This window comes from Pteronotus mesoamericanus, unplaced genomic scaffold, assembly GCF_021234165.1.
Source record: "Pteronotus mesoamericanus isolate MK-2021 breed Mesoamerican mustached bat unplaced genomic scaffold, CSHL_Meso_final contig_73, whole genome shotgun sequence".
Lineage (NCBI taxonomy): Eukaryota > Metazoa > Chordata > Mammalia > Chiroptera > Mormoopidae > Pteronotus > Pteronotus mesoamericanus.
This window is the reverse complement of record NW_026555245.1, coordinates 4499274-4522289: the sequence shown is the minus strand read 5'-3', so window position 1 is coordinate 4522289 and position 23016 is coordinate 4499274. Positions and strand designations below refer to the sequence as shown.

General features: G+C 36.4%; 1 protein-coding gene across 1 annotated transcript in view; it reads right to left on the bottom strand.

The window, feature by feature from the left end:
- KIF27 (kinesin family member 27) overlaps positions 1-23016 on the bottom strand; it is an 83581-nt gene that overhangs the window by 41942 nt on the left and 18623 nt on the right. Inside the window, exons 4-8 of the mRNA XM_054582975.1 lie at positions 21045-22006; positions 16703-16846; positions 9744-9950; positions 1150-1319; positions 594-697 (exon numbers count right to left, since the gene is read on the bottom strand). Coding sequence (XP_054438950.1) covers positions 594-697; positions 1150-1319; positions 9744-9950; positions 16703-16846; positions 21045-22006 — 1587 coding nt within the window. The remainder of the gene's footprint in view (positions 1-593; positions 698-1149; positions 1320-9743; positions 9951-16702; positions 16847-21044; positions 22007-23016) is intronic.

Here is a 23016-nt window from a genome sequence, read left to right as displayed (position 1 = left end):
TTCTTTAAAAAGGCTCTCTATTTTCATAGTGTAGGACTTATTTATCACATTATTTATATTTTCTATACTCTTTTTGTGCTTTTACCACTCATAGGCCAAGATAAATGAGTTGAAAATATCCTACTATAGTTTTTGGAACATAAATATCTTATGCTGTTATGCATCAAATAATCTGTATTTGAGTATTATGAGCACCCATACACTACTTTGCCTCCAATGCCAAGGGTACATCATTAATGGCAGGCATGTGTGCCAGTGAAGCAGGAAAGGAGACATCTAGTAAATTATATAAGATGTATTTTAAAGTAGTCAAGAGTACAATGCATACCAACTTAGGTTTGAATGTAAAATCCCCATTCTGAGAAACTGAGCCTATAATTCTAGCTAGAACTGACTGGTGGAAAAATTTCTTACTAAGGACTAAAAAAGAATGATAAATCAGAAGCAGAACAGAGAACATAAAGGAAGTTCTACCAACCAGGAAAACACTCCTTCCAAGTTCCCATCTTTGAGAATTCCTAGATGCTTCTTATTGACTGAAGAAAAAGAGATGTCTTATAAACATTAAATGTAAATTACTTAAGTCTGTGTACCTTCATTCCCCAAACTTGACTTTTGTGTTTGATCATGAATATCATTCAATTCAACAAGAGAACAAACAGAGCCTGGCTTTTGAATCCATGAGCGACTTCTACGTCTAAAAAACAAGATCAGGGTCAAAGATAACTTGTCTGTTAGTGTTTGCTAATCTGCCCTCAAATTAGTTTCCCCCCAAAGTGACAGTAATGTTAAAAGAATTATTAACTATATATAGAATTTTACTAAAATTCCCACCCATGTCAAGCCCAGTGGGAAATTCATTGTTTGTTGTTACTGTGGCAGCAGAATCAGGAAATCCAAAAACATTCTCCCTGAAAATTAAAATATAATGACCATAAAAGATCTAAAAGCAAAATTATTTTTCAATTGGAAGTCTGACGACTTGTGTTCAAACACTGATTTCAGAGTACATTAGTTGGCAGTATATTTAGCAAAAGCTACCTACTATTATTTAAATGCAAAAGATATACTTTAATGAAAAAACTCTTCATTTGTATATTTACTGCATCATAAAATTATGTTTATTAATTCAGTCTATATATAACATACCTAATTTCAGGTTTCTCTTGGCCTTCAGACTCGTCATCATCACTGTTATCAGAAAATTGGCAATGGAGGACTTCATCTTGTTCTTCTATGTGGCCCAGGAGCATCTGACTTCGTGTCCGAAATCCAGCAACTACTCGATCCAGAGAGCACACAGAAGGACTTGTGTAGACCTTACAAGTGATTTCCCCACCCAAAAACAAAAAAAAAGATTTTTTAAATGTCCATTTTTATCTTACTACTCAACATGTTTTTAAGGGGTTGTTAAATACTCTTAAAATACACAATCACTAATAATATGCATGGCCCCCCAAAAGTGTCAAAATTCATTTCACAATACTATTGTGCCCCACAGACACATAATTCTTTCAGAATCTACAGAGTTCTTTCACTTGTAGAAAGCTCTTCTACCCGCAACTATGGTATAATATTCAAAAATGAAACCAAACAGAGGCCTGAGCAAAAACATCACAGCTCTTAAACAGCACAGGCACTCCCCGGTGAATGCAAAGCCCGTACACAGAGCAACAGGAGGCAACTGTTTCACACCCCACCCATCTTGCCAGTTCTGAACACTTGGAGAATCTTAGTGTTCCTGCTCAGGGTCTGCACCCCTCTCCAATCCAAACCCACCGCATGAAGAAATCCAGAGCCATGGCCACTCCCTCCACTGAGGCAAAATATTCTCAATTTGGAAATCCAAATGTATTTACTCACACTTTACGTGTGGTGGTTAGGTACAGCTGATTAATTCTGTAGGTGACATACTTAACATGTATCATAGGATAATTAGATGTTCATGAGCTAGCCTGGGAACTTTCTAATATATTACAAGGTGCTTCTATTGGCAAAGTACCTGAAGTTCTCAAAAAATGAGCATGAAAAACAACAACAATGAATAAGAAATTTCCTTTGTGCTCTTATTCTAGTTCCTATTACCAAATACTTCTTTTTACCACCTCTCTGTAATCAAACCTCAGGGTAATTTCTCAAAAAAGGTAAATAATAAAATCTTAAGAGGAGACATTCAATTTGTTATAAGCTATTAAAATTGTGACACAGGGAAATGTGTACATCACAAGGTGTTCAAGATTCAGTTCACACAGGTCCCTCATATACCCCCTTTCAGAAAAGCCTACCTGATTCTTTGATATCTGATTTTTGTGCCTCTACTGTTGGTCACCTAATAAGACCATCTATCACATCAGCACAATGATGGAAAGGGCATGAAGTTTTCTAGGTAGCCTCCCAATTCTGGAGATTTGGGTAGGGGAGGGAATTATTCACAGAAGAACCAACTCAAGAAGTATTTAACAAGCACAATATATCCAGCTTGGCCATTTGATCCACAGCAGATAGGCACCAAGGTTTCTCTTTGTCAAGGGAGGTGGGAATTATTTCAGGTGCAAATACAATTTTTGGTTCAGAGTCAAATTTTGTTCTCCAAGATTATAATTTGCTTTTAAAACTTCTTTTTACAAAGAAAACAAATGACCCAGCTTAATAATTAACACCAAATAAATTCTGCCACAATGAGTAACAGCAAATTAATTCTTTTACAGTCATTCCACCCAACACAATGGGTTCTTTGCCCATTCTGGGTTCCTAAAGCCTACAAAGCCAGGCCCTTCCTACCTAGGTACTGGGTCCTGCTTCCCTCAGTTGCTTCTGCATTCCACAGCTCTCTAATAGGGATATTTGAGCATTTGCAACCATACCCCCAACATTACTAATCACACAGAAGTACTCCAATAAGTTGACTAACAATTCAGATAACTGAGGTGTATCCAATCAGAAGCCAATTGTTTTTTAATTTTACCACTTTTTCCCTAGAATTACATCGCCACAGGGCTAGAGAAAACTTTATGGTTATTTAGTTCAACTATCCATCCCATGTTTAACTCTCCTCTATATACTGCAAATTACCATTTAACCTCTGCTGAAACACATTCGCTGGTGATGCTCAGATCATCTTTGGCAGTTCTCACCGATAAACCCCTCTTTTTAATTCCCTTAACATTTTTCACTGTTCCCAACTCTACAGACAAAGTCGAACAATAATGATAAGCCTTCAAATACAGGTTTACAGTTGTATGTGAAACAGAATTTATTTTTGTATTATTACTTATTTATATTACAACTACAAACCTATTTTTGCCCACCCTTGTATTTGAAAAAATTATCATGTCCCCTCTCAATCAGACTAAATCTAGAGGTACTTCAGATTTCCCCAGGTTCCTTCAGCAACTTGGTTTTTCTCAGAAAATAATCTAATGCGACTTAAAGTGCTGTACCCAGTCCTGACCATAACATTCTAGTTCCCCATATAATAAGAGAATCTCCTCTCATCATTGACACATCTGAGTTTGTTTCATCAGGTATGCTGCAACTTTGCTTAACTCATTCACCACAGATTGTGGTTTCCATCTATTTAACTTTGTAGTTGCAATGGAGAATTCTGCAAAGGTACATGGCACTTAATGTGTCATTTTGTTACTGTGCAGTTGGTGTGTTCTCCTGGAATGAGTCACTTAGCTAGCAAAAGAACCTGGTCAAAGCTCAGCGGGCACATCTTCTCTGTATTCTGCTGTGTTCACTCTTTACCATGAGCAACTATGTGTGCAAGGAAGTAGTTTTAAAAAAATAAAATAAAGATTATGAGAAAAAACGGCCTTTATGTGAGAGGTAAAATCTCAGCAAAGGCTGAAAAGGCTGTTAATCTATAGTGTGGGGTTAGGCACAGAAATTTTGTGACTAAAAAAAATATATAATTCATTCTAGCCCTGGCCGAGTAGCTCAGTTTGTTAGAGCCTTGTCCTGATATGTCAAGGTTGCAAGTTCAATCCCTGGTCAGGGCACATACATGAAGCAACCAATAAATGCATATATAAGTGGAACAACAGATCGATGTTTTTCTCTTCTCCTTTGTCTTTATCAGTAAATATCTTTTTTAAATGTAATTTATTTGGAGAATAAAAGGAGACGATTTTACAAATATTCCACTTTTGTGAATCTGGAGATTCCAGAAGGCTTTTAAAATATATCCCTTATAAATATTTCAGTCAAGTTCTGAAAGTGATATTGTGTACCTATTGCTTTTTTTTCCTTTTCATGATACTGTATTTCATCAAATCTAAAATGTCATCAACTGCAAGACAAACCATTATTTTTATACCACCAAGAAAGGAAAAAAGCTACCAAACTATGACATGCCATCAACTGGAAAACATATCTTGCCATCAAAAACAATAAGATATGAAAGAAAATAGGTGAGTTTTACGATCAATGAAGTATGAGAGATTTTCATCAACATTTATGGTATTATACAAAACCTCAGTAATGAACACCTTTTCAGTATGTGCCTTTTTCAAAGTGCCTTTTCTTTGAAAAGAAAAGTTTTCCTTTCCAAAGTGCCTTTTTTAAGGATGTATAGCACTGGCTTTTTGCTTTAATGATACCATATTTCTTTTTTAATTTTTTATTTTAAAATCATTTTTATTGTTATTCTATTACAATTGTCCCGATTTTTCCCCCTTTGTCCATCCCAACCCCTGCTCCCACAGTCAACTCCCCACTGTTGTCCATGTCCATGGGTCATTCATATAGTCCTCTGTGTAGTCCCTTCCCCTTCCTTCCACCATTATTCCGCCGTTCTGCCTCCCCTCTGGTCACTGTCAGTCCCTTCCATGTTTCCATTCCTGTGGTTCTATTTTGTTTCTTAGTTTATTGCTCACTAGATTCCTCTTACAGATGAGATCATATGGTATTTGTCTTTCACTCACTGGCTCATTTCACCAGGCATAATATTTTCCAGTTCCATCCATGCTATCACAAAGGGTAGGAGTTCCTTCTTTCTTTCTGCTGTGTAGTATTCCATTATTTAAAAGTACCACAGTTTTTTGATCCACTCATTTACTAATGGGCACTTAGACTGTTTCCAGCATTTGGCTATTGCAAATAGCACCGCTATGAACATAGGGGTACATAAGTTCCTTTGAACTGGTGACTCGGGATTCTTAGGGTATATTCCCAGTAGTGGAATCACTGGGTCAAAAGCAGTTCCATTTTTAGTTTTTCGAGGAAATTCCATACTGTTTTCCACAGTGGCTACAAGTCTTCATTCCTACCAACAGTGCACTTGGGTTTCCTTTTCTCCACATCCTCACCAGCACTTGTTGTTTGTTGATTTATTAATGATGGCCATTCTGACAGGTGTGAGGTGATATCTCACTGCGGTTTTAATTTGCATCTCTCTGATGGTTAGTGATTTGGGCATCTTTTCATGTGTCTATGGGCCATCTGTATGTCCTCCTTGGAAAAGTGTCTATTCAGATCCTCTGCGCATTTTTAAATTAGATTGTTTCTTTTCCTGGTAGTGAGTCTTATGAGTTTTTATTTATTTTGGAGATCAAACCCTTGTCCAGTGTTTCATTGGAAAATATATTCTCCTGTACATATTGATGATGGTTTCTTTAGCCATGCAGAAGCTTTTTATTTCCATTTATTTCTTTATTTCCCTTGCCCTAGGAGATATATTGGCAAACATATTGCTATGTGGGATATCTGACATTTTCCTGCCTATATTTTCCTCTAGGAGTTTTATGGTGTCACAACTTATATTTAAGTCTTTTATCCATTTTGAGTTTATTCTACTATATGGTTCATCCCAGGGATGCAAGGATGGTACAATATTCGCAAATCAATAAATGTAATGTATCACATAAACAAAATAAAGGACAAAAATCACATGATCATATCAATGGACGCTGAAAAAGCATTTCATAAAATCCAGCACCCATATATGATAAAAACACTTAAGCAAAGTGGGAATAGAGGGAGCATACCTCAACATAATAAAAGCTATATACAAGAAACATATAGCCAACATTATACTCAATGGGCAAAATCTAAAAGCTTTCCTGCTAAGATCAGGAAAAACACAAGGGTGTCTGCTCTCTCCACTCTTATTCAACATAGTAGTTGAAGTTCTAGCCATAGTGATAAGAAAGAAAAGAAAGAACAGAAAGAAAGAAAGAAAGAAAGAAAGAAAGAAAGAAAGAAAGAAAGAAAGAAAGAAAGAAAGGGAGAAATGAACGAAAAGGCATCCAAATTGGAAAGGAAGAAATAAAACTGTCATTATTCACAGACAACATGATAGTGTACGTAGAAAAAAAACCCTATAGTCTTTACCAAAAAACTACTCAACCTAGTAAGTGAATTTGGCAAAATAGTGGGACACAAAATCAATATGCAAAAATTGAAGGCATTTTGTATAACAACAATGAAATATCAGAAAGAGAAATTAGGGGAAAAAAACCATTTAGTATAGCAACAAGAAAAATAAAGTACCAAGGAATAAATTTAACCAAGGAGGTAAAAGACCTGTACTTGGAAAACTATAGAACACTGAAGAAAAAAATTAAGGAAGACACAAATAAATGGAAGCATATACCGTGTTCACGGTTTCGAAGATTTAACATCATTAAAATGTCCATACTATCCAAAGTAATCTATAGAGTCAATGCAATTCCTATTAAAATACCAATGGCATATTTCACAGATCTAGAATAAATATTTCAAAAATTTATATGGAACCAAAAAAGATCCCGAATAGCCTCAGCAACCTTAAGAAAGAAAAACAAAGTAGGAGGGATCACAATATCCAATATCAAACTATACTACAAGGCCACTGTAATCAAAACAGTCCGGTATTGGCATAAGAACAGACACATAGATCAATGAAACAAACAGAGAACCCCGAAATAAACCCAAATCTCTACAGTCAATTAGTATTTGACAAAGGGGACATGAGCATACAATGGAGTAAAGACAGCCTCTTCAATAAAGTGTGTCGGGAGAACTAGACTGGTACATGCAAAAATATGAAACTAGGCCACCAACTTATACCATATACCAGAATAAACTGAAAATGGATAATTATATTTCAATGTTAAGAGAGTTAGGAACCTCTATTGTATTTTAAGTTTAAATCAAGATTCAAGTTTGCATTTCATGAGATGAGTTCTCAGCATCTATTGAGACAAATGAGGTTTTTTTTTTCATATTAATTTGGTATATAATATTAGTACTTTACTTTTATTTACCTGTATACTATTTGACTGTGAGAGGCAACTTCTTTAGGATTTCTGCAAGAGTAGACATGTCCTACAATTCCATTTTGGTGTTTAATTTTTCAGATTAAGAGATAGTTGGGAAAAAAATGTGCAACAGGAAGAGGCACACAATGGTATGGCTTTAGAATAAATATTATTCAGACATTAAAAATCATGATATAATAAAGAAGAGTATTTCATGAGTATCAAATGTTTGTGATATATTGAGAAAGCTAGTGATGAAAGTGTATGTATAAATATAGTACACTTTTAAAATAAATAAGATCTTTTCATTCTTTCCCTTCAATATGTATAAAAGTGCGTAAGAAATAAAATCAAACTCTCTCTGTAATCAACATAAAAATCAATTAAGCTACTTTTCCCTTTTTCTTTTGAAAGTATTTTAAGATAAAGTATTTCTCTTATCAGACTATTTTTACTTCAAGAAAATAATAGAGCTCAACTCTAAAAGAAAATAATTGGGGCTGGAAAACATTAGCTGGACTTCTGCCAAGGACACAGAAATCCAGGAGAAAATAAAATGGTATTTCGTATGTCCTCTTTGGCTTAATGTAGCTAGTTTTGGTATCCAATATGAGACATTCCTCTCATGCCTAAAACGATATAACAGTAAACAGGACTTGAACAAGGTTTGCCATACTACGTGTCTTCCACATACAAGCTTGCCTTTTCATATCTGCGGCAATCACCATGCCAGGCAAAAGAGATGGCCAGGATTTCTAGACACATATGACCTTTGCACCTTCTTCCTTTGTCCCTTCCTAAAGTGGCTAGATGGTTCTTTTGGGGCATAAGGAAATTTTTTAAAAGAAAACAATGCTAAAAATTTACTAATTTGAAACAATTCTAGATGTCTGCTTCAGGTCTAATCAAACAACTAGAGATAACAGAAGGGCCTACCTTTCTCAAAAGCCCACAGAGCTCTATCTCTTCAAAGAGTCCATGTGTGTGCTGTGTATGAATGTCTAGTAGAAATTAAAAAAAGAGACTGAGAGAGAATAAGTGTGTGTAACTCTCTGTAATCAGAAAAAAAAACCCAAATGTTATTTTTTTTTAAAAAAGAATGGACAGAACCAGGAAATACCTTCACATAACTAGCCAATAGTAAAAGAAAAAAATTAAATATAGAATACTTGATATATAAGTATTAAGTTGAAATAACAGATATTGTGAATCATGTGAAGAATTTATCTTTCTTCCTAAATGTTTTATGAAAAGGTACCACATATTTAACCATAAGGATAGTGTCTATGACTCTACACAGTAAAACTGAAATTAATAACAACAACGGTTTAAATTTTAAAATTCCACTACTCAAAATTGAAAACTACACAGGTAAGGGTAACATCTGTCTTTCTCGCTCTGAAGTATTGGGCCCGGGACCTCGTGAAAGCACCCTGTGGACATATATTGAGGACACAATGTGCAAGGCATTTCAGTGTCATCATCTCATGGAAATCCTCCATAGACTCCTCCCCATTGTGACAGATAAGGAACCTGGGGCTCATACAGGTTTAGTCATATGTAGGCCTATACAAAAAAGCTGGTGTTCATATCCAAGCCTGCCTAATTGCAAAGTCTATGACATTTTTCATATTTTGTGTCCCTTTGACTACAACCATCACATAGATCTCAAATCATTTCCCTTCATAAAATCAATAAACAAAAACCAAAATTCAAGAATCTGCTAATTAGTCTTTTTCCATAGTAGAAATTACTTGATTTTTCAAGAGAAATATGTGTGCATATATTAACTACAACACACATTCATAAATAAAAATTAAAACAAAAGTTTATACTGCTCTTTATACAGTCTTGGTATGTCAGGTTGGCAAGACTGAGTAATACATAAATGTCATTTTGGGAAAAACTGCCCTGACTGGTGTGGCCCAGCTGGTTGGGCGTCACCTGCAAAGTCAAAGGTTGCCAGTACAATTCCCACTCAGGGCACATGCCTGGATTGCAGGTTCAGTCTCCAGTCGGGGCATGTACAAGATGCAATCGATTAATGTTTCTCTCTCACATCATGTTTCTCTCCCTCTCTTTCCCCTCTCCCTTCCCCTCTTTCTAAAAATAAACACATAAAATCTTTTAAAAAAGAGAGTAAGACAAACCAAATAAGTCAAAAGAAATATCCTCCAACCTCATCTCAACTTGGTGTGGTTAAAGAGAAAAAAAGTATCAGACTTAATCATGTCTGCAAATACGATGGCAAAGGGTAGCTCCTCTTCCTTGATGAATACAGATACTATGTTCCTTCCAAATACAACCATACATTCTCCCATTTATTGATATTTTTATTAAAAAGCATGATATGCTTAAAATAAAGATATATGTTATACACAAAGTCCATAAAACCAGACACCAAATATACCTACTGAGACTATACAAATACACTGTGATATTATATTACGTATAATATTTTTAAAATCTCAAAATAAGAGATTAGTGTTTAGACTTTACCTTCCTGGCATCTGATCTTGCTGGGATATAAATATAATGCCTCAAACGAGAATCAAACGGTACAGTATATGGTCTCTTTTCAAGTATCCTGTTATCTGGTCCATCTCCACAAGTTTCTTTAGCCGAAGAGGTCATTGAGATATTAAGTTTTGTTAGTTCTTCACTTAGTTGATCCACAAGAAGTTGTTGTTCTATTATTTTTTCATTCTTTGTAGAACAGAAATGAAAATTTTAAAAGTAGAGATCCTCAGTATGTGTGTAGATAATGATAAAAAATAAATTGTATATTGACCAAAATCACAAGTCATAACTACCTTAACAGTACAGTAAAACCTCATTTATCCAAAGACTAGCCTTCTGGTGTTCACAGGTATGTAGGACTGTTCTGAGGGGTAAGCACCTTTGAATAGTAAGCAGCAACAAACACAGCATAGTTAAACACGCCAAAAAAAAAGGCCCCATACACTGTGACTCGTTGGTTTGCCAACCTGAAGCACTCTGATTAGCTGATCTTTACAAAAGTTTGGACTCTCTGAATGAAATCCAAGAAGTAACAAGAGACAAGAAAGTTGGAAAGTGGAAGAAGAGCTGCAAATAAGAGGCTGCAGCAAAGGAGACAGAAAGTGGCAGCAGGTGCAGTGAAGTGAAAGCCTTTACTCAGTGAAAAAGAAAGCAGAAAGCACAGAGACAGAAGATAGGCAACTGATAGTCCTGGGAGAAAGGAGAGCTTGGTAATCAAAGGCAGGACACATTGTGTAGGGGTGGGGGTAGGGGGCTATGTGTGTATGGTTTAGCTTTATAAGTATCCTCTGAACAATGTTTAAATATATCCAATCCAGAAAGCTCTAACATCAATCTTTGTTTCACAAGCACAAAATTATATAAACAAGAAACTGTCATTCATTTTAGCATTTCACATGTACTACAGTGTCTAAAAAAAGAAAACACTGAAGTTTCACTTTGTTAATTCTGAGCTATAAAAATGCAACCTTATTTAAAGGTCATGCATACAGATAATCAAAATCCTTACATTGTCTGGAAAAAGGGTAAAAATACCAATTAATATTAAACGTTATTAAGACAAGGATGCATGGAATACTCTCTAGGATAACCTCTGGAAAAAAAGAGTAAAAATACAACTTCTAAGCTAATGAAGTCAAAATTAAAAATACACTACCCAAAAGAAGGTAAGAAAGGAGAGAAAAGGAAACACAAAACAGGGAGAATAAAGAAAAAGTACAACAGTGGGATTATAACCAAAACATAATAGTAACTATGTTAAATTCATAAATGAACTAAGTAATCCAATTAGAAGATAAAGACTGCCTGAGAAGACTGTAAAATTATCTAACCTGTCGCTTACAAGAAACAAAACTAAAATAGATACAGAAAGAATGAAAATAAGATGAAAAAGGAGGCATCATGTAAATATTAAAAAGAAAGCTGGCACAGGTATACTCCTATCAAAATGGACTTTAAGGCAAAACCATGACAAGAGATAAAAAACAAGAGAAAATGAGTTTTTAAACAGGTCAACTCACTATGACAATGTAATGATTCTTCTACATTTCTGTGTACTTAATAACACAGCTTTAATATATAACGCAAAAATTGGCTAGACTTCATGGAGGAAGTAAGACAAATCCAAAATCATAGTGGGAGATTTTAACATCACTCTAAATTACTTATATAACAAAAAGACCCCAGCAAATGAATAAAAATATACATCTGAAAAACAGGATTAACAGAATTAACAGCACCCGATAATGCAGAATACACTTTCTTTTCAAGCACATCTCTAATATCTATAAAAATTGGCCTCACACTGAGCCATAAAGCAAATTTCAACATATTCAAAGAACTGAAATCATAGGGATCACAATGCAATTAAGCTAAAAATTAATTTTTAAAAATCTTCCATGTGTTGGAATAAAATAATTATATAGTCCACAGGTCAAAGAAAAAAAGTCACAATAAAAATGAGGAAATATTTTGAGCTGAATGTGATATATAGGTAAAGGTAAGCTTAGGTAAGAGTGACTCAGTGTGCTCACATTGTTTGTGCAGACAACGTGGCCTGTTTTGAACACCTGCCTTCCTTCCGGCAGTCTGGGACTTTGGTACGTGCTAGGTAGAGAGTGCCTTCATGACTAGCCGTCAATAAAAACCGTAGGCACTGAGCCTCTTCTGAATTTCCCTAGTAAACAACATCTCACATGTCTTGTCACAGTCACTGCTGGGGGAATTAAACATATCCATGTGACTCCACTGGGAGAAAACCTTGGAATTTTGTGCCTACTTTCCTCCAGACTTTGCTCTATGTGCCTTTTCTTTCCTTTGCTATTCCCTGCTCTCCTTTCACTATACTAAATCTTAGCCATGAACACGACTATATGCTGAGTCCCCTTAGTGCATCATCCAACCTGAGGGTGGTCTTGGGGACCCGAGACATAACAATACATCATAACCAAAAAAAAAGAAAAGATTTATTCCAAGAATGCAAGACTAGTTTAAAATTAGAAAAATCAATTATAATTCACCACACTAAGAGAATAAAAGAGAACATGCATGATAAAGAAAAATCATATGGCAAAATTCAATATCTAGTCAAATATTTCCAGTCAAGAAATCTGCCTTGGTTTGATAAAAGGTAAATAAAAAACAGCCACAGCTAACATGGTACTTAATAGTGAAAGTTTTTCCTCTATGATTGGAAACAAGACAAGACACTTACTATCACCACTTGTATTTAACACTGTATTGAAGATCCTAGCCAATGAAGAAAGTTAAGATAAAGAAAAAGGTATAAGGATTATAAAAGAAGAAATAAGACTGTCATCATCTGCAGATGACACAATTGAAAACAAAAATCCAAAAGAATTTACACAAATAGTAGAGTTAAAAAGTGAATTTCAATTCTGGTCAACAGGGAGGCACAGCTTTGCACAACCACATCAAATTACAACTAAACTACAGAACAACATCTCACAGAACCATCAGAAATAGAATTGAATGGAAGTCCAACAACTATGGAATTAAAGAAATTAATTCCATGCATCCAGACTGGTAGGAAGGGCTGAGACACAGAATGGGCTGATCCCACACCCACATGTGGTGGGTAAAAATTCAAGAGGGATATCGTGGGAGCAAGGAGTCCCAGCCCCACACCAGGCCCCCCAGCCCAGGGTTCCAGTGCCAGAAACAAAAGTCCCCATAATTTCTGGCTGTAAAAACCAGTGGGGATTGAGTCAGTGAAAGAAATTTCTGCAATCCCAAGCAGTTCCTCTTAAAGAACCTACACAGGAACTGATTCAGGCTCATTCCCCCTGAGCTCCAGCACCAGGGTAGCAGCATGAAAGGCACCAGTGACATACAGAGAGGAAATGAAGTGTCTGGCAACAAGACAAGAGCTAGGGGGCAACTTTATCACAGACAGAACGGCAGGCAGAAGAACCCTCCCCCCAACAGGGCCACCGAGATGGCAGGCCGGTGCCATACCTGAGGCTCCATCAACCTGGCTAACATTTTTTGCCCTGCCTTGCAGATCCCCAGAGACTCAATCCCACCCAATTTACAGACCCAACCAAGCTGTTAGCAGCGGCTTTGTACATGAATGGCTGGTCTTGGCCCATGCTTCACATCTTCCTAAATCCTCTCAAACAGGCAACAGCCAGCTTCAGTGAGCCCCAGGCCCTGTACCTCTTGCTAAGTGGCCCCAGGTCCAGCACTAGAAGCAGTCAGCCTATGTTCACAGCTTAGCTTCCCCTGGGAACCTCCAAGCCCAGCACCTGTAGCAGCCATCTCAGACTGCTTTATAGTTCATTCAGGATAGGCCAAGGCAGACAATAGGCAGCGGCTTACCTTGGCCTGCAACACCCAGGACACCCAGGTCCGGTGCACCCTGTGGGCCGCTGCAAACTATGTCAGAGCATCACCATCCTACCCCTGCACAGCTAATCTTCCACAGAAGGCGGAGGTTGGTGGTCATTGGTCACAGTCAGACTTTGTGGCAGACTGGCATGGGTAAATCCCTCCCATTGACCTGCCAACAGCAACCAAGGCTCAACTACAAGAGGAAGGTATACTCGGCCCACTGGAGGTGCACCTTGAGTACACAGCTTGAGTGACAGGGGAGGCTGTGCCACTGGACCCTACAGAACACCTACTACATTAGGTCACACTACCAAGACACAGAGTCATAGCACCTCTACCTAATACATAGAAACAAACACAGGGAAGCTGCAAAAATGAGGAGACAAAGAAACAAGGTCCAAATGAAAGAATAGAGCAAAACTCCACAAAAAAACCTAAACAAAATGGAGGTAAGCAATCTATCAGATGCAGAGTTCAAAACACTGTTTATAAGGATGCTCAGGGAACTAGGCAAGGACTTCAACAGCATAAAGAAGATCCAGTCAGAAAAAAAGGATACACTAACTGAAATAAAGAACAATTTACAGGAAACAACAGTAGAATGGGTGAGGTCGAGAATTAAGTCAATGATTTGCACCATGAGAAAGTAAAAAACAACCAATCAGAACAACAAAAAGAAACAAGAATACAAAAAAATGGGAATAGTGTAAGCAGCCTCTGGGACAACTTCAAGAGTTACAACATTCACATCACAGAGGTGCCAGAAGGAGAAGAGAAAGAGCTGAAAACTAGAAATCTATTTAAAAAAATAAACACAGAAAACTTCCCTAATTTGGTGAAGGAAATGGACATGTAAGTCCAGGAAATACTGACAGTCCCAAATAAGATGGATGCAAAGAGGTCCACTTTGAGATACATTATAATTAAAATGCCAAAGATTAAAGATAACTATAAAATCTTAAAAGCAGCAAGAGAGAAGCAGTTAGTTACCTACAGAGGAGTTCCCATAAGACTGTCAGTTGACTTCACAAAAGAAACATTGCAGGCTAGAAGGAATTGGCAAGAAATATTCAAAGTCATGAAAAGTGGGGACCTACAGCCAAGACTAATCTACCCAGAAAAGTTATCATTTAGAATCAAAGGGCAGATAAAGAGCTTCCCACGCAAGAAAAAACTAAAGGAGTTCATCATCACCAAACCACTATTATATGAAATGTTAAAGGGACTTATTTAAGAAAAAGATCAACACTATAAACAATAAAAAGGCAATAAATACATATCTAGCAACAATTGAATCAGAAGAAACAAACTAAGCAAACAAGAAGAACAGAGACAGAATCATGGATACAGAGCATTTTGATGGCTGCCAGATGGGAGGGGAATGTGGGACAAGTGTGAAGAGGTGAGGGGATTAAGAAGTACAAATACGTAGTTACAGAATAGCCATGGGGATGTAAATTCCAGTGTAGGAAATGGAGTAGCCGAAGAACTTATATGCATAACCTATGGACATGAAGAATGGTGTGGGAATTGCCAAAGGGAGTGGGGGGTGCCGGGTAGAGGGAGTCAAAGGGGGAAAAACTGGGACAACTGTAATAGCATAATCAATAAAATATAATTTTTAAAAAGTAAATTTAGTCAGGTTGCTGTGTATATCAATATACTAAAATCAATATATTTATAAATATCAAGAAACCATTAAAATGAAATTTTAAAAAGACTCCATTTAGCTACATTAAAAAAAATCAAGTGTGTAGGAATGAGTGTAACCAAAGATGTCAAATACTTCGGTGCACACACACACATACACACACACACACAGAGGAAAACTTAAGTAAATGAAGGAAAATACCATATTCATGGATTAGAAGACTCGAAATCAAACGTCAATTTTCCCCAAATGAATCTACAGACAGCAAAATCCCAATCAAAATCACAAAAAGTGTGGGTTTTTGTGGTCCTTGAGAGCTGATTCTAAGATTTACATAGAAAAACCAAGACATTATTAGAGGTTAGGGGAACCAAGCAGAAGGCCTTGCTTTCCTGAATATCTAGACTTATTATGAACCTACAGTAAGTAAGAAATGTGACATTGACTCAAGGATAGACAAACCAAGGATACAACACAAGGTCCTTAATAGACAATAAATTCAGGCACAAATGAACCTTGACTTATGACAAAGGTAGCATTCAGAACGGTGGTGAAAGGATGGTCTTTTCAATAAATGGTGACAGAACAAGTGGATATCTACACGGAGAAAAAAAAAGAAGTTTATCTTACCCCATACACAAAAATCAATTACAGAAGTACTGTAGAGCTAAACGTTAAAGGCAAATCAATAAAGCTCCTAGAAGATAATATAGAAAATATCCTCCAAGGAAAGGCTTGTTAGAGCACAAACGTCATTACCCATAAAGAAAAGGATTGTTGAATTTGATTGTAATATGTCTTTTCATCAAAAGACATCACTGAGAGTGAAAAGCTGAAGAGAAAAAATATTTGGAACTGTATAACTGACAAAGAGCACATCATACCCAGGATATACAGGGACAGGCAAAAGTAGATTTACAGTTATTCCCATGGCAAAATATATAATACCAGAATAAATAATAATGCAAAAATAAACTCTGTGCTTAACACAGAGTACAGAGTACATGTGTTTCATGTACTTAACAACTGTGAAGCTACTTTTGCAGCTGGTGGCAACCAGACTTGCCACCTGGTCCTTAGGGACTTAAAAAGTGGGCTCATTCCAATGACAGGGCCACAAAAGTTCTATATTATTTTCATCATTACCTACCGTCCACCTTATAACATTATCACATTGCCTATGACCTTGGCAAACAACGGAAGGGAAAAGTATGAAGAAAAGATAACAATGTAAGTTAAACTAACAAAAAAACGTTTTCCCTTCACACCAATTTAGGGGAAAAACTACAATAATTCTTTTAGGTGCTTGTGTTCTGAACTCTTCAAATGAAAGCTATTTTTGTAAACATTTCCATTTATCATTTAAATGCTATCCTATTAAGTTAGGTACTAGTCCAATTAAATATACAGCACTAGATGTACTGAGAAACTCTACCTGCAATCTATTCACTTTTTGTGCTTCTTTCAAAGACAGAACATGTCCTTTGTTTTCCTGCACCATCATTTGCACTTGATTCTTCAGTTCCTTCACCTCCAGTTCCTTCTCATTAAATACTACTTCATCAGCAGCCAGAGCACACTAGGAGGAGGGAAAGGAAGCACAAGAGAGTCACCACAGAAAGACACTCAAGAGAGCCCACATAATACCACAAAAGTAGTGACTTAACGACAGCCTGACAATGTCCCTTAAAATTTTTTTTACCCTATTCATTTTCAAATTATTTTCTGCTGTCTTTATAAGGAAGCCAGAAACAGTTGCAAGGAGCTATCATTGCTATAACATAAGGTTTATCATAAAGATTGGAAGATTCTCCTGATTTTTATTTTCTGCCTTTTAAAATGAAAACCAGTTATTCAGGTTCTAAAGTACATTTCATAAGATTTTTACAAATTTGCTGGAATTTCCATGAGCTTTTAATGTGGATTTTTAAAAATCAAAGGTCACATTTTCCAAACTGACCTGAAGAGTATAAGAATGCATTCGGATTTTTTTGTTGTTTTTGGTGCCAAAACTCGGGAACAAACCGTGGATGTTTAAATAAACAATATTTGCTAATTTTTGTACACTTCCTCTAAGGAAATGTATGAAGAAATGTACACTTACTATGAAGAGGTGTGTTTTGAAGATGTCTGAAAATACGGTTAAACAAATACTTTTCCTAGTTTCTAGTGAATTATGCCTATTTTCAAATAAACTGGAATATGCAAGTAATACTTTTAAAACGCTATTTAAATTAAAGAAACAGAGGGAAAACTAATATTGGCATTTTAAAAATATCTCACTGAACAGACATGCTTTCTTTTTCATGAAGAACCTGAAGTTCACTGAGATAAAAAAACCTTTTCCCAAGATGACTCAGTGGATAAACTAAATTCCTGATATTAAACCCTTGGGCCTATCTGGATCCAAAGCATAAGCCACAGGGAAAGACAAGAACAAGTAGTTGGTTTACAAAACAGTGTTCACTTTACAACTAAGATTTGACTCACAAAAAACCAAGTATGTGTGTGACCCCGCAGGCAGTGGCACAGAGGTAAACTAGCCTGGGAACCCCGACAGCTGAGGCCAGCCTTGACTTTGCCACAGGTTCACAGAGGGTTTTGGGCAAGTCCTTTCTTTCCCTGCTTGGGATCCTCAAATAAACAAATGAGGAGGGAACAGGTGACACGGATAGTCCTTATCACCCTATATGTTTATGTAACCTCTATGACTTCTCCTATAAAATACGATATACCTGTAATTCTCATTAGTTAATATCCTCTTCTATTGGCAATTGTCCATTTAAGAAGCTTATAATTGCTCTCCCAGTGCTGCATATGCTTCCATATATGCTTTAAAAACCACAATTTTATTATTTATTATTTAAAGTGTTTAACTATTGATTGAGTACATTCATATTCAGTACTGTTCTTGTATTTAACATTTGGAATAAAAAAAGAAACACAGTCCCTTAAGAAGTATTTTTGAGGGGATGCAGTGTTCTAATTGACTAAGAGCAAAAATCAAAGTTACAACATTATCTGGTAGCTTCTAAAAAGGAGACTGTAACTTCAAAATGACACTTCCCTAGCAAATCCAGTTACTATTCTATGGGTGAGCAGATCCATAATCTCATCTTGGCTAGGAATTTTTTTAAAAGTACTTACCTGCTTGTCTGAACAGGCTCAAGGAAGCAGACTGAACAAAGAAAATGTTTTTGCCTCTCCCTCCACAGACCCACTATCTTCCTAAGAGATAAACTTGATAAACTTATCAAGATGCCTTCACAGTAACTCCTGGTATGTGGCCCTACGTGACTACTGAGTACAATCCCTTAGCTGCCACTGACATATGACCTAGGCACAGGGAGGTGAAAAATAAATAAAAGGAGATAAAAATAAGTTAAATTTTATGGAGCCTTACTACAGGCCAGTCAACCTGCTCATCACTGTACGGGAACTAATGCTTTCAAAGTCTTCACAACACCCTTACGCGTAGTTATTATTGTTGTTTCCACTCTACAGATGGAGAAACTGAAGCACAGAGGTGTCAAGCATTAGCCCAAGGTCACTGAGCTAGTAAGCGGAGAAGCCAGGATTCCACCCTTCGGCGTTTGGTTCCCATGTTCTTAATGACTATGTTATTATTCTGCCTCTCACAGAAAACAAGAACAGAAATGGAAGTTTAAAAACAATTTTTTAAAGAGGCATCACAGGGTGAGGAATGACACCTATCATTTCTCTAATTACTGTTTAGTGGTCTCCAACATACTAGTCTTGCAAGACTGCAGACCAAAACACATGGTATCCATTTTTTAAAATTGGGAAACACTGAATGGTATGTTTTTCACTTTGAAATTCATAATATACATTAGCACTTTCAAAGTTCTGAGAAGTCTTAGAATTAAGAAACCTGTTTGCTTTTTGCAAGAGTGCTTAGCACTCTTGTGCTAAGAGTGACAGAAAAACTATAGTTACTTACACTGGTACATGGCAGACATTTTCCTAAAAACGAGAACCATGATTTTCAGGAAAACAACTAACAGTATTTGTTACAAATGATAAATTTCAAGTTTCATGCAAAAGTTAAGAGTTTTGGAAAACATTTCTGTTACTGTGAGCAAGATCACAGCTTCCATACTTAAAGGCTTGGTGGTTAGATCAGTGCTGATGGTGACAAATGTGATTTTTTGATATTGTGTAATGAAATGTATCAACATCTGGAAGGTCGGCCTAAATTAGTAAACAAATATTTTTCAAATGACCAATGCATGATGATTCAAAATCAAGTGTGAATAAAAGATCCATTCAAAGTACAAGATAGGAACCAAGAAATTTTAATGTATAGATCTTAATGTAACAAAATAGTTTCAAATCCCAGGTAAGCTCTACAAGATTTCTACTTGTTGAGTTTTGGTGTAAATTCACAGTACCCACAATTATCTACAAAAGGCATTAAATATTCCTCCCTTCCAACTACAAATCTATATGATGCTGGATTTTCTTTATATACTTTAACTAACACTGTAAATAACATAACAATACATTATGTAACAAATTGAATGCTGAAGCAGATATGAAAATCCACCTGTCTTCTATTAAGCCAGCTATTTAAAGAAATGTACAAAAACGTAAAACAATTTAATTCTTATTAACTTTTTTGTTCCTTAAAATATTTTTCATAAAAATGTTCTGTATATTATCATATAATGATTATTACTATTAGTTTTGAAGAAATTAAGTTTAAATTTTTGTTTTAATTCTAAAGTGTTAAATATCTATAGATACAGTGCGAAAACTTGATTTTAAGAAATCTGCAAACAAAAAATTCAGTAACTGGTATAATAAAGAATAATACAACTTGCTTTTTTCTAATCTATGTAAGAAGGTATTGAGGAAAGATTTTTAACTAGACAGCTATGTTTTTAACTTTTTCTATTTTTAACTATGTTTTCCTATTTTAAAAAACTGGCAGAACATCCATTTGCCCACCAAATTGAAAACTCCACATAAGCAGAACTAGGTGTATCCTGTTCTCCATTATGTCTCTTGTGACACATAACCTTCACTCAATGAACTTTTTTTTAAAGATTTTATTCATTTATTTTTAAAGAGAGGGGAAGGGAGGGAGAAAGGGAGAGAAACAGCAATGTGTGGTTGCAACTTGCACACCCCCTACTGGGGATCTGGCCCACAACCCAGGAATGTGCCCTGACTGGGAATCAAACCAGCAACCCTTAGGTTCACAGGCCAGCACTCCTTCCACTGAGCCATACCAGCCACAGCTCAATAAATGTTTTCTGAATGAAAAATGGGGCAATGTAATTCTGAACTCAATATACATATGTGGAATACATATATACGCACATACCTACATTTCTTAAATATTATCAAACATGATGATTTGTTTAAAAAGATCAGTACCTCAAACTCAATGGGTGAAATATTTTTTTCCTTCAAGAACCACTGACCCATAGAAGGACAAAACTCAATAAAGTATAACTTGATTTTGTTTCAGAAACTGTTTCTTTTGCTCCTCTAAATTTAATGACCAACTTCACAAGCTTGTATTTAATAAATATAACAAATTAAAATCACTTTACTGGAGAAAAAAGAAGCCATGGAAGGCATGAATGATGAGGAGAGGGCAAGAGGACAGGGCCAAACAGAGCAAAGCCAAATGAGACTTCACATATAATCCTTTTAAAATTTTTCTGAAATTCTACAAGGACTCTTACTTGCCCCAAATAAATTTAGTCCTTAAACAAGTTAGTTTATAAAAAGCAGTGTCTAAGTACCTGGCATTTCTTCAGCTCTCGCTTCAGCTGGATAACTGTAACATGCTGTGGTCCTTCTTCCAGGTTTCCAATGCCTTGGCTTCCTCTGAATGAGGTAAGAAGCGCCTTCCTAACCTCCTGGGTCATGTTAAACCACTCCTGCAGTTTTTGTTGCTGCTTTTGGTTTAGTCTAACGGCATCTTTTAACTCCACCAGGAAGGTGAAGGCTTCCTCTATACAATTTTGGTAACCCAGACATTCTCCTTGGAGCTGAGCTACTTGCTCCTCAAGAGAAAGGATCCTGTTTTTATCAGGAGTCCCCTCTCGATGGATCTGGCTGGTCTGGCTGATACTACTGGCCTGCTGGCTTTGCAAAGCTTCTCGAAGCAACTTAATCTCAAATTCCATTTCGTCCATCCGGTCGGACTCAGGGCTCAAATTTAGGGTGGGTTTGTTTCTGATGTTGCGTGCTCTGTTGGCGTATTTGAGAGAATTTAAGGATTCGTCAAAATCCAAGGAAGATGGGCTGACACAAGTGATCATGACAGTCTTCGCACTGCCTCCCAGGGAATCTTTCAGAAGTCGGGTAATTTTAGCATCTCTGTACGGAATATGTGAACCCTTCCTGCGTGGGTCCCCAAGAGCACTTATTACATTTCCTAACGCCAGCAATCCACTGTTGATCTGAATGGATTCTTTGAACCTTTCGCCAGTGTTCCCTGTTTTCGTTACTCTTTCTGATCCCGCCAAATCGACAAAGTGGAACTTTGAGGCAATATGCCGATGAGAACACCAGGAGCCATCATCAGTTGCCTCTGTATTTTTTACAACTTGACAAATGCTGATTGTAAAAATGGCATGTGACCTACTGGAGTGTTCATTCATTTGGGTGGTGCCCGTGTGCCGCGCTGCATTCCCCATCTCCAGCAGGCTCATCACTTCATCCGCACTCTCCACCTGGCACTCCTTGGCCCCGACAATCACTTGAAACAGAAAGTTTTTAAATCAGGTTTTAATCAAAATCCAGTATAAGTTAAATTAACCACACAAAACTTATCATTTGCTAGACTGCCCAGCTAAGAGAGTCCCTTTTAAAAAATCAGCAGTATTTAAAGTACTAGTAACACAGCAACATTAAATAATTTCAGATAATCTCCCAAAGGAACATCTTACAGAGAGCACTCATTTGGATGTTTAAATTCTATAAGATATCATACTGTATATAATTTTTAATGATCGGGTTTCTTTGCAGGCACACATCACGCTCAATTCTTTAAAACAGATGACAAACCCTGGCCAGGTGGCTCAGTTGATGGGAGTGTCCTTCCATATAACTAAAAGTAGCAGGCTTGATTCCCAGTCAGGGCACAGACCTAGGTTGCAGGTTCAACCCCAATGGGGGTGCATACGGAAAGCAACAGGCCAATGTTTCTCACACTGACGTTTCTCTCTCCCTCTCCCTCTTCCTCCTCCCCCTTCCTTACTCTCTCTAAAATCAACAATAAAATATCCTTGGGCAAAGATTAAAAAATAATAATAAAATAAATAAAATAGCTTACAAAAAAAAAATCCCTTTTTATTCCAGTATTTGATTTGTAGAGTCTACTGGGTTAATTAAAAGAAAATAGATCATATAATTTAATTATATAATGCAAAATAATCAGTAATAGTTCATTTTTTAAAATTAGTTTCTTTTGAGTTTTGTTACTACTCAAGTTCTCCTTAGGTTTAAAGTTTTTTGATATTGTGGAGTAACAACCAAAAACAGATGAAAATTGCAGTATAGTTATTCATTTTAAAAACAGGTATGCCCTACATAGTATCAGAGTACAAGGTAAACAAATGAAATGGCAATTCAAAACAAGCAACAAAGTTTCTTTTTCAACAGCAAAATAAGAACCAAAAAATAATCTAAACTTACCATTACCCACATTATTTGTTTATATCCAAAATATTTCAGAAAGGAGTGCGTAGTTTTGGATTGAAATCAAAG